The following is a 13,556-nucleotide window of genomic DNA, read 5'->3' on the forward strand; positions in this document are numbered from 1 at the left end:
TACACCATTTTTTACATTAACATGTGCAGCTTTTGCGACATTTTAACATGCATTCATGACATATATACTTACTTCCTTTTATACAGATAACCAGTTCAAACAGGTGCCATTAATACAGGTAACGAGTGGAGGACAGAAGAGCTTCTTAAAGAAGAAGTTACAGGTCTGTGAGAGCCAGAGATCTTCCTTGTTTGAAGTGACCGAATACTTATTTTCCACCATAATTTACAAATAAATTCTTTAAAAATCCTACTATGTGAATTCCTGGATTTTTTTTTCACACTCTGTCTCTCACAGTTGAAGTGAACCTATGATGAAAATTACAGACCTCTGTCATTATTCTAAGTGGGAGAACTTGCACAATTGGTGGCTGACTAAATACTTTTTTGCCCCACTGTATGTTCATTAAAATGCACTGTCCTGACCAAATAAACCAATATATAATAAATAACCCTGAACTGACAGATAGCAAATAAACCTCTTATCCCCACCTTTACTGAGCACATTTTCTCCAGTTTGGTTTTACCCAAATCTAAAAGCTTCTAAACTGGAAAGCAACAGTGTATAATTCCTCATTCCTCATTTGGAAACTAAACTTAAACTGAACGTAACTTTTTCCATGCATTGCACATGCATTGTTGCCACGTTTTTGTTTTTTAAGCACTTGTGTCGCGTTTTTTGTCTCTTGTTTGTTGTTTTGTTTTTTTTGTGATCAATTTTTTATTAATTTTCCATTAAAGTGTAGGGGTGAGAATCCACATATTCAGCATGTGTATAGTACAGCGAGAGATGCACACACACACAAAAAAAAAGCGCAGATACATACTGCAAACTCAAAGGTATGCTACCCCATCCCAACCATTGGGACCCAACACCCACCCCCCCTCCCCCACCACCCCTGGACCCTGACCCCATGGTATTTTCTATTGACAAAATTCATCATTAACATTCGATGGTTATTTGTACTGTCCATTTCATACCCATAATTGAATGAACCAAGATTAAACAGACACGTAGATGCGGAGATACAATAGTAAAATTACAGTGGTGAGATCAAAGATATAGATGTTCAATGGAACATCCCAGGATTTATAGCAGTAAATACTTTGTCCCAGAAAATTATATTTTTTGAGCTTGCATTATGCATTTGTGAGGCCCATTGTTCCAGTTTTGCCAAATCTAAGAAATCACTAAGCCATTTTTGCATGGTGACCAAGTGTGGTGTCTTCCATCTAAGAGCAAGTATTCGTTTGGCTGCTGTAAGACCAGCTAGCCATACACGCTTCTCCATTACATTGAGGTCTAGAGTGGAGCTATCATTGAGGAGTAAAACTTCGGGAGTGCAGGGAATATTCTTCAGCAACAGGTCAGTTAGTGTTTTCGAAACACCCATCCAGAAAGTTTTAACGTTTTGACAGTCCCAAACCATATGCATAAATGTGCCTTGGGTTTTGAGATTGCAAAATGTACAATTGGGGGAAGGTAGCACTTTCATTTTGAATAGAATGTAGGGAGTGAAATATGTTCTATGGATAAAATTTAAATGAATAACCTGATGATTAGGATTTCTTGACGATAACTGCATATTTTGCCAAATCATATTCCAATTTAGATTTGTAGGATGAGGAAGTTCTTCTTTCCACAGTTGGAGAACACGCATAGGCTCATCAAGTGCTGATTGCAATAAAGAATACAGTTTAGAAACTGTTCTGTGAGAGGTAAGTAGAGTTGAGTACAATGGGTGAGTAAGTAGACAACTGTTCCATGGGACCCCATAAGTGCGCATTGCAGTCCGCAATTGGAGATAGAAAAAAAAACTTGATCCTGGCAGATCGTACCGTTGTTGTAAGTCTTGAAATGTCAGGAGACCTGAAGAGTTGCAAATATGACTCAAATTATGGACACCTTTACGAGACCATTGAGGAAAGGAAATAGGGATCTCTCCTATTTTGAGTAAAAGATTATGAAAGATTGGCGAGTGAGAGAACCATTTGGCTTGGATGTTACAATGTTTCCTTATATTATTCCAAACTTTAATAATTTCACCAATAACTAAGCCATATTTGGTGCAATCATTTGAAGGAATATTTGCAAACAGAAAATCTTGGAGTCTGTGAGGGAACACAAGGTTCTCCTCTAAGGGTCTCCAAGAAACAGTTGATGATGGGTTCAACCAGTGACTCAAGGGGCGGAGAACAAATGACCAGTGATACCATTTAAAATTAGGTGCATTAACCCCCCCCTTCTTTTTTTGTTTTTTGTAATATTGATTATTTAACTCTGTGCTTTTTATTGCACCAAATAAAATTAGCAGCTAATAAGTGCAACTTTTCCCAGTATCCTTTAGTAGGGGAAATAGGGATCATTGAGCTTATAAAATTAATACGGGGAAGAATGTTCATTTTTACTACAGAGATGCGTCCATGAAAAGACAGAGGAAGTGAGTCCCATTTTCGTAAATCTACTTCAACTTCTGCTGCCAGCCGATTATAGTTATGTTTGACTATATCTGAGATTGAGGGATATATAGATACTTCTAGATATTTCAGATGGTCTACAACTGGAATATTTGATATTAAGCTTTCTTGGCGAGCAGATGAATTGAGTGGAAGTACTGCAGATTTACTCCAATTGACTTTGTAGCCTGAGATTAGCCTAAAATTGTTGAAAATACCAAGAAGATGGGGAAGTGAGTGAGCAACATCCTCCAAATAAAGCAAAACATCATCTGCATATAAAGATATTGAATGAGAAGTGTTGGCAAGATGAATAGGTTTATGGCTGATTGATTGACGCACTGCTTGTGCCACAGGTTCAAGGCTGAGTGCAAATAGTAGAGGTGAGAGAGGACATCCCTGACGAGAACCACGGGATACCTGAAATGGTTTAGAGAATGTCTGCCCAGTCACTACCATTGCCATAGGGTTGGTGTGTAATATCTTAATCATTGAAATAAAATGAGGGCCAAATCCCATAGATTCCAATACTGACCATAGAAAGCTCCATTCAAGGCGATCGAACGCCTTCTCAGCGTCTAAGGAAAGAATGGCAGCAGAAGATTTTATTTTCTTGGCATTTTCAACAATGTGAAGAAGACGCCTTGTGTTATCAGAAGCAAGATGTGTTTTACACTGGACAAAAAGCCCTAAAATCCGGGAAGATATAATAAGATCCTAGCTCACGGATCTGTCAGATATCCGGAAATATCCTGGAAAATCCGGGAGGATCTGATCTGTCACAGATCCTGACATATGCATATAATTATCTTTCCGGATCTGAGAATTTAAAATGTCAGTATTTTTTTATTTGGCAATATTTCATTAAACAATCTTTACGTATGTACGGGCTGTGTTTTGGAGATATTTAGACAACATAAAGCCCCACTATATGAGCTTGTTAATGTTACTGTACAGATCCAGTGGTGCATCTCTCCGGATCTGTGAGATATGACTGTCCGCGACAAATCCGGAAAAATATCCATGCTGGATTCTCGCAGGTTCAATCTTGGTACATTTTCAATCATATTTGTAGATATGAGGGTGACATGGCCTAAAACTTTAAACAGGAGTTGGGTGGTGGGGTGGAGGAGGGGGCACATGCACGCGCACTGTCTACTGTGCCATTGAGACCTTGACGCGCGTCACAAGTTTCTTCTACTAAAAGAAGCGAATATTTATCCTTGCATTGGTGATGGCGTCTAAGGTTGAAAATACACTCAAAATTACGACTATGCTTCAACATACCGGATAATAACTACGTTCAACCGAAAAATAAGAACCAATCAGGGAGCTAGATTATTTTGAAATAGTTGTGGCGCGAAAGCCGATTGGCTCGTGCACCTGTTGTGGGCGGGAGTAACAGAGACGGGCGCTCGCGCTGTACAGTGTGTGTTGCGGCCAGAGCGGGGAGCGGTGCGAGCTCCGGAGACACGGAGAGAGAAAATGTTCTTCCTAATGTACGTTCTCTTCGGACTTGGACCCAGCAGAGTGAAATGGACACAACATCGACTAAGCCTCGGCTGGGAGAAGTCGAAGCAAACCAAAAACCAAAACTGGATCCTTGGGACTAGAACTCCGCGCCGAGAACCGTTAGATAGCTAGCAAGCTAAGTTAGCATACTTGTGCTAATGGCTAGCTTTATCTAACGACCGATGTCTGGCATTTACGTAAGTATTTTACTTCACTGAGAATATTGGCACTGTGTCGCTAGCAATCAGACAAAACACACATTATTTTCTACTGTCCCTAGGTTACAAAATACAAGTCTAATAAATGACCTAAAGATAAGCCAACCGTTTTTTCTGTTATAGTTAAAATTAGTTTGCCACTTAATTGTGCTGCATAGCCTTCTATTTTAATAAATTGGACTGAGTCATGTCATTTACAAAACAACATGATAATATTAATAATGCATTTGGTCCTAGACATTAATGCCTTGCACCAAAAATTTTAATATTTACACTGTTTGGCGCTGTTTTATTTTTAAAGCTTAAAAGACTAAACTTTAAGTGTGTGTCTCTGAGACAGACTGTGTGTGTCAAACCAGCACAAACTTGGTAAAAATAAGTATTACTCATTATTTTCTTACCTTATTTGCTAAGTGTCAAAAATATTGCACTTTCATGCTGCATTTAATCTCGTTTGCATCATGTAATCCTTTACTGTTTATGCTTTTACTATTAATAATGTCTATATTTGCTTTGCCACAAACGTTTTGGGAGGATCTGAATGCTGTCCACACATGGATGAGGACCAGGGTGGATGTCGATATGAGGCAAGTAAAAAAAATGAAAAAGAAAACTAAAGGGTTGTTATATACTGTATCAGCCTGTTTTGTTTTATGTGTTTAGATCCATTCGGACAGGTGCGCACTGTCATTGTGTCGTTGGGCAAAACACTTCCCCACCTTGCCTCCAGTGTCTGCATACACAGGTGTATGAATGTGAATGGGTGAGTGATTCCTTGATGTAAAGCGCTTTTAGTGCTTCAAAAGTAGGTAGAAAGGCGCTGTGTAAATGTGACCATTTAAGATAGTAAGTTCAATCATATTTTTGTCATACTGTTTTAAATCAGCCTTTCTGAAAGTTTGTAAGGCCGTGCATTGGGAGGGAAAAATATTAATGTCCCAACAGATGTTTGGATCATCTGCCTTTAGTTTTTTATCTTGTTTGTTGTGTTTTTAGAATGTAATGTTTATTCTTATTTACAGGCCATGCCACTTTGACAATGCCTGTTCGAGCCAGGGGTCAGAGGCTGAGCAGCTTGGGCGGGATTGTACCACGATGGAAGACCATGCGGAAATATATGGCAGCTTGAGTAAGTTGACGGAGGGGGTAAGAGGGTACGTTGGCAATAATTGGAAGCTTGTGTCCCTTACGTAGGGCTTTGGGTGTGTTCTGTGAAAAGTGCTGTACAGAAATGATTTCCTTTCCCCCTATGCAAAATACTATTTATCTGTCTAATGAGCCACAACTTCACCATATTTGTCTTTTAACAGGGTACTGGCAGACAGGAAGTGGTGTGCAGGGAAGAAGAGATGACACCACTGCAGTTGAGGGAGAAGAGCCAGACATAGGTTATTTTCAACACTTTTTACAAAGTAATGTATTTACCATATATAGTACATATACATCCTTTTCTCATGAAAGATTAGCAGTGTTTTGAACACAGGTGGCAGGCTGCAAGCACTGGAAATGTGTTGGATGAGAATACTGAAAGTTAATGTTCAATGTTCTAATTTAAACTAAAGACTTCACTTAGTTATGATCTTGGTGCCATTTCACACCCTCCATTATGAACACACATTATCCTCAAGTGAAGTTGTGTTACATCCATCCATTTTGAAATATTTATTGTACTAATCTTCGATAGGAAAATAACGAGTGGAAAACCAGCGGCTGATGTGTCGCTTGTGTGCACAGAGCCTCTTGGATGCTCAGTGATTGGCTTCTTCTCAACAGTGGCTCACACAGCCAGAAAGGCCACATTGAACCTGGAGAAGAGGAAGACCACAATCTGAGGCCCACAAATAAGGTAAGTACAGGAAAGCCTCTCCTACACTGTGGTTTTACATACTAGGTTGGCCAAATGAAACTCAGTTTTGTCACCTGCAGTGCTGCACATGAACAGTGAGGAGCTGCAGTCGAGGACGCTGGAGACACAGAGGGAGGACCGAGCTGGAGAAACGAACAGTGCAGAGCCAACGTGACTTTCTCTGTGAACCACAGCCTGGTGAAGCAACCTTTGTGTGAGTTGTGAACTGTTTGCTAGGAGATTAGATTTGATTCTTTACCTTTTGTTAAAGCCTTGTTTCTGCATAACTACTGATTCAGACATGGGGGCAAAAACATTGAATCAGATTTCCAAGATAAACACTTAGATTTGTCTCCATTAATACTAGGTTTGACCTACAGTCTGTATTCATCTAACTGCTTATTTTATCATTCGCTTCCTTCAAGATACTTTGTTTTTTTTTAAGCACTCCTTAGTGACATTGCCTTGCTTTTTTTTCAGGAACATGCAACCCTTATGAGCGCAATAGACCATATTTCAAGGCCATCTTCATGCCAAGACAAACAGGTAAGCTAAACGCATTTCAAATTAAGTGAGCAAACAAAAGCTATCCTTACATGTATCCTTGCATGTAGGGCTTTGTGCAAAAAGTATTTGATGCTGATTTACTGTATATAAACAAAACATATTTATGTATTTTTATTTTTTTCTTGAAGCACCTGAATCCTGTGAAAGTGGAGGCCACTGGCTGATGGGGCTCCTCTGCTTGCTGTTTTTCTGAAGAGGACACCAGTGTAACCCAAAGAGACACCCAGCCTCACAACTGTGTAATGTCATGAAACAGTCGGACAGGGCGGTCCAGCCTGTGTGGTCATGATGTTGCGACTTCCCTCACAGAACACAGTTACCTTTTTAATAAGCTCTGGCGATGGATACAATTTATCAGCTATTGATCATAGCTTTACTTTTATTTTGCCTTGGCGAATGAAAAAATATTTGTCCCACGCGTCGCATAGGGCTGCACAGTTAATTGTTTTCAAATCAAATTGGAAATGACTGCAATTCTTAGGTAATTCCAAACTAAATCTGTCCTCATGTTCTGAAATGCATGTGTGAAGTTTTTACTCTAGTGATTATGCTCTTATGTGTAAAATGTGACGTCAAAGTGAGTCTCAACTTAATCTTGAATCTTAAAAATTGATGATTACAACACAAGTCTAAAAGAATGTTATTGATATTAATATACAATTGTGCCGCCCTAATCGAGAGCCATTACTAACCCATTGATGTGGTGTTTTTGCCTTGTCAATTTAATCGGGTTGCATTGTCTGTCCTGGTTTATGTTAGTACTAGTTGTGTACTGTTTCAAGTCTTGGTTCAGTTCAGGTTTAGTCCTGGTACAGTTTAAGATTAAGGTGCTTTATTTGTCATTATGCATCAACTATACAACGATAAGTGTCCTTGGCATTTGACCCATCCTTTGATGCTGCTGGGACAACCCGCCAGGAGCAGTGAGTGACGGCAGGACCGCCCCCCAGGGACCAATCTCCAGAAGTGGATCCAAGTCTGGCTAGAGGATTTGCCTATTGTACATGTTTTTACCTGTCATTAGTCCAAGATTAAATCTAGTTTAGTTGTGGCACTTCCACACTGCTTCAAGTCATATCCCTTCTCTCCAAACAGGACAGTTTGAAAGGTTATTGGAAATAAATGTGTTTTTATTGTTCATATGTGAAAAGTTTAATTGATTATCTGATTTCAGTTTGGAGAGAGAATTGCTTTGCAGACAAGTGTATTATGTAAAAGCAAGCTTTTTTTATTTTTCAATATGTTTTGAATGTTTGACATTTACAAAATGTGACATGGTTAATAAATTAGAGATTCCTGAAATATGGTATCTTCACTTAAATATACTGTAAGATGCACAGGCATTTTGTTATATCTGTGAAATATGCAGTAAGTATTCCAACTTTTTCAAACGAGATCTTAAGTGAGATCACAGACGGGACCTGTGAAGCATTTGGATTCAGGATATTTTGGTGCACCAAAGGAATAAAAATCCGGAGATTTCCAAAAAATTATACAAAAAAATATGCAAGGGGATCCGAAATGGATCTGTCGGAGATTCGGTTTCCGTATATTTTCCGGATACAAGAGGGATTATATCCGTCGATCTTTAGAAGATACAGAAAATATGCGGGGAGATCCGTGATGAATCTTTTGAGAATACGGGATCCGGATATCCGTATATGTCAAGGATAAATATCCGGAGTTCGGATATTCCCGGATACAAAAGTGGTCCCGATCCGGGAAGATCCGAACTTTGCATACCTCGAAGATATGGCTTGCATATCTTCGGATATTCTCCGGATCTTTGACAAATACGGACATATACTGGCTTCCGGATATCTCCGTATATTTCAGGGATAAATATCCGGAGTTCGGATATTCCCGGATACAAAAGTGGTCCCGATCCGGGAAGATCCGAATTTGCATACGTCGAAGATACGGTTTGCATATCTCCGGATATTCTCCGGATCTTTGACAAATACGGACATATACTGGGTTAAATCTTCCCGGATTTTAGGTCTTTTTGTCCAGTGTTAATAAATCCAGTTTGATCTTTATCAATCAGAGGAGTCATGTGGGATTCTAAGCGAGAAGCCAGAACTTTAGCATATAATTTGATATCAGTATTTAAAAGAGAAAGTGGTCTGTAGTTAGAGCAATCGGTGGGATCTTTGCCTTTTTTCAGAAGTAAAGAAATAAGAGCTGTATTGGTATGCTGATGAAATGTGCCACTTGCAATGGGCCATTTTATCATTTCCAGTAAAAGGGGACCTAACTCTGACCAGAAAATTACATAAAATTCCGGTGGGAGACCATCTAAACCGGTTGATTTCCCGGTTTTCATAGATTGGAGGGCCTTAAATAGTTCAGACAGAGTAATAGGTGTATCCAGATTATTACAATCTTGATCTGAGAGGCAAGGTAGATTTAATGGATTCATAAAGGTTGAAATGGCTTGTTCATTAAAAGTACAACACGCTGTAAAATGCCGCAAATGTATCGTTAATATCTTTGGAATCAGTGACTAAATGGCCGGTGCTGGTTTTAACACTTGTTATATTTGCAAGATTTTCACATGTCTTTAGCTTCATGGCTAGTAATCGACTAGGCTGAGCACTGTTCAGGTAATATTTTTGTCTAACTCGATGCATTAAAAAATTGGCTCTTTTAGTGAGCAAATCATTTAATTCTTTTTTCAACAATTCATTCTTCAACATTACTTCAGGTGAATTATTAGAGACCATGTTCTGTTCCAATTCCGAGATTTGTTTTTCTAATAATTCAATTTGTTTCAGTCTAGATCTGTGTAAGTGAGAGGCAAAGCTAATTGCTTTCCCTCTGATGCAGCCTTTCACTGTCTGCCAGAGGATACTAGGATCATTAACAGAAGATTTATTCCATGAGATCATTTCAAATAAATACTCTTTCATTTCTTTGACAAATTCTTCATTTTGTAATAAGGTGCAATTAAAACGCCAACGAGTTGCTCTCCTATGGGTGGGAGATATAAGTATTTTACCAATCACTGCTCTGTGATCTGAAAGAGACATTGGGAGGAAATCAAAATCTAAAGCTTGATCATGCATATGTGTGGAAACAAAGATGTAGTCAATACGCGAAAATGAATGGTGTCTGGGAGAAAAATAAGTAAACTCTTTTAACGTGGGGTGTGTAGTGCGCCACACATCAACCACAGACCAGTCTGCGGCCCATTTTCTAAGGGCCTCTGAACTTAGGCGCTGATCTCTTGATTGGTTTATGCACGATCTGTCCAATGTATGAGACCAGACGGTGTTAAAATCACCGCCGATTATCAAAGCAAATTAAGTTAAATCACAAATAGTATCTGATAAATCATTATAGAATGCGATATCAAACTCGTTTGGTGCATAAATTGACAAGACTGCATATTTGATTCCGTTTAATGTTAATTTGGTGTATGCAATCCTTCCATGTTTGTCTCCTCCAGATCCCAAGTGTTGGATAGGAAGTGTGCGTTTACCCAAAATTATTAATTAATTTCTTTTTTGCAAAATATTCAAACCCCGCACATTCCATGAAAGCAAGCTTATGTTACTCATAATAAAGGAGAAAAGTAAGCAATGTCACCAAGGAATAAAAATAGTTGTTCTTGAGTCCATGAGGTCCCCTCCCTCCCCTCCCACCCTCCCACCTGTTTGGGTCCCAAACCATCCCTTCAGTCCCCCCACAAAGCGATTTTAAGCAAGACAGACTAGAGAAAGGAAAGATCCTAACCCCGCTCGCTCCCCCCGCACTGAGCCCCATGTCTATAAGGGAACGAAAACAGTAAAATAAGAATAAAAATAAAAGTGAAGAAAAAAAAAAAAAAAAAAAAAAAAAAAACACACACACAAAAACCACAAAAACACAAAAAAAAGACAAAGGAAGAGAGAGAAGGAGAGAGAGAAAAATAAATAAATAAATAAAAATAAAAAATAAAAACAAATAAAAAGGCAAAATAAATAAATAAAATAAATAAAGGCTAAAAAAATAAAAAAATAAAAAAAAACAACAACCGCAAGACCATAGCTAGGAAGTAATAAATAAATAAAAATAAAAACAAGCAATGAAAAAACATTAATAGCAAAAATGGGGGTGATAAAAAAATAATAAAAAATAAATAAAAAATAAATAAAATATATATATATAAAAAAAAGGACTAATAATGTGATTTCATCATTTTATGGGCATATCAGACAAGGGAAAAAAACATAGACTCAAACTTTGGATAGTTCGTTTTGAGTAAGTAATAGTGGTGATAATAATAACAACTTTGAAAAAACAAAAACAACAAAAAACAAAGATCAGTTCATGACGTATGACGCCGAGCGTTCCGTGACGTCACCTCGTGCGGAAGTAAACAAACTGTCATGTGCCGCTGTTGTGTTCATGTGAAAAGTCTTACCGGGTTGAAGTTTAGGGAGCTTCAAAGTCAGAGACAAACTTCTCCGCATCAGGCAGATTTCTGAAGTGATGTTGCTCATTGCCTTTCAAAAGATTAATTGTGGCTGGATAGAGGAGAAATGCCTGAAAACCCACGCTCCGCGCACGATTCATGACTGGATAACAAGGTCGTCTCCGCTTGGCCGTAGAATCGCTGTAGTCCGGAGCAAAACGAATGGTTTTCCCAAACAGCTGCACGGAGGATTTTCTTGCTTCATTCAGGATACGATCCCTATCGGTGAACCGTAGGCACTTCACGATCATCACTCTGGGAAAGGATTCATTTTGCGCACCGATGCGGTGGGCTCGCATAAACTCCGGTGGATTACCAGCCAGGCCAGGAAACCATTTCATTATGTTTGCAGAAAGGTAGGCCAGCGCATTTCCATTTTCTTCTCCCTCTTTGATGTTCATAATCCGTAGGTTGTCTCGTCTGCTTCTGTCCTCGAGGGCCACCAATTTATTTTCCAACTGGTTGATGGTGTTGCTCATCTTCAGCAGTGCGTCCTCGTTGTTCTGAACACGCACCTGAATATTAGCACTGATCTCGCGCTGTGCATTGATTTCTTCGGTATGCTTAATCAAAGTTTCTTAAATGGTACCAAGTTGGTTCTCCAAACGCTCAAATCTCTTTTTGAATTTACCTTCTGCTTCCAAAAAGAACTTTGTCAAAGTTGAATCAAGGTAGGCTTCGGTTTGCCCCTGAGATGTAGTGGTTTCGGGATTCATTTTGGCCTTTTCCTTTTTTAGAGTGGAACGAGTGGGTGGCATATGAACTATAAGTATATCGTCAGATGAAATCTGAAGCTTGATTGAAAAACGAATCTGAATATCCAAAGTTTTACCGCAAACACGTCCTACGCCACCATCTTGCTTTTTACAGAAAGTTAGGGATGAGTTTGGGCAACTATTCAATATAAATGTTGGTTCTTCTCGCTACATCGTGAAATCAGGTTTAAAATAAAACTGATAAAGAAGCTGAATTTATACATAACATTTTTTTTAATAGGCCTGAACCGGACGCAGTCCCCGGTCTCCGGAAATGATCGTACTTTTGACCCGCTAAATGTTGCCGAAAACTCACCAAATTTGGCGGAGACATTGGGGGGGCGTGAAAATGTATGGGAATAGACTAATTTGCCGCGCCCACAACAAAATGGCTCCACTGCGCCCCCTCGAAGTTGACCCCTATTCAAATGAAAACGCGCGTTTTTAGTCGTACGCCCAAACCCTTCGGCACAGTCAAAGGGAACATCAGGGCAAGCCAAAAACTGAATTGTAGTGCCACGCCCGGATGCACAGGGAGGCGGAAATTTTGACTTTCATGTAGCCTTTCCAGTGGCTTGTAAGTGGCCCACCCATCCTCTGTGAAAATAGCCAGAGTTCTTAGCCTGGCAGCATGTTGGCCTCTGTAAGAGTTTGTCCTGAAATTTGTCAAATTCCCTTATTTCCCCCTTTCTTAACAAAAGCCACAGTTTTAGACTAGACTCGTACAAATTCATACTACCCCTCTGTCATCGAAAGAAGACACTTCAATTTGGATGTTTTTTGCTCCAAATTCATCTTTTTTGGACTGGAAATCAAAGGAAGTTCAGTTTGGCTGTTTTCCTGTCCATCTCTCTGTGTGTTCCTCGTACTATATGGGTCTCAACCAAATATTGCTTCAATATCGAGGGTGCTGCAGGGCTGGAGCACCCTCTCAACACATCTTTGTGCGGCCAGGGGAATTTACCCTAATTACAAAATGTTTAAATATATTATTGCCTAAACTGTAACTCTGTTTTCTGCAAATACACAAGTGCGGTCTTTCATAAGATTAATGTAAAATCGGTTGTGTCATTCACTCAGTCTGAGAAGCTCAATTGGTAGAGTGCTGGGTTCCCATCCATAAGACGGCTGGATCGATCTCAACCTTGACTCTTTTTTTTTTCTTCTTCTTTTGGACTCGGGAACATTGCTCATGGTGGCTCAGTGGTAGCGTGGTTGTCTCAGGTGCTTTTCTAATCCTTTCTCCTTTTACATGGGCCACTGGACACATTATCCGAGCCTAAAACACACGCGTTTTTGGGCGTACGTCTGTACCCCCCACAGTCAAAGGGGACATCAGGGCAAACCAAAAACTGAATTGGAGCGCCACGCTAGAGGTCTGCGCGGTACCGATTTTTCAGTCCCGCGCCCGCCCGCCCCCGCATGGTGCAGTACCGCTCCCGCCCGCATCCCGCAAAGGATTGTAATTTTTATTCCCGCTCCCGCCCGCATCTGTGTTGTTTTGTCCCGCTCCCGCCCGCAAAAATCCCGCAATACGCAAAATGGGGACGTTTGCACTGCAGGAGTCATGACCAGTGCAGGAAGACGTGTGGACAGACCTCGGCCGCGCACACGGGGCAGAGCAGGGACGTCTCGCTCCGCCCTGCTCTCCCCTGACTCATTGGGCTCTTGCCAAATCGGGTTATACAAAAAGCAAATCAGCTCAGGCCTGTCCATATAGCCTTGTGTATGACATAGGTTTTT

General features: G+C 39.9%; 1 protein-coding gene across 1 annotated transcript in view; it reads right to left on the bottom strand.

Annotated features, from left to right (window-relative positions):
- The window catches only part of LOC306960550 (NACHT, LRR and PYD domains-containing protein 12-like), a gene marked incomplete at its 5' end in the record, with an annotated part of 56,278 nt that extends 43,016 nt beyond the window's left edge, over positions 1–13,262 (bottom strand). The window contains 2 exons of the mRNA XM_079552983.1: positions 11,375–11,561; positions 13,203–13,262. Coding sequence (XP_079409109.1) covers positions 11,375–11,561; positions 13,203–13,262 — 247 coding nt within the window. The remainder of the gene's footprint in view (positions 1–11,374; positions 11,562–13,202) is intronic.
- Between the last annotated feature and the right edge of the window lie 294 nt (positions 13,263–13,556).

Source organism: Gobius niger, assembly GCF_951799975.1.
Source record: "Gobius niger genome assembly, chromosome: 3".
NCBI classification, from domain to species: domain Eukaryota; kingdom Metazoa; phylum Chordata; class Actinopteri; order Gobiiformes; family Gobiidae; genus Gobius; species Gobius niger.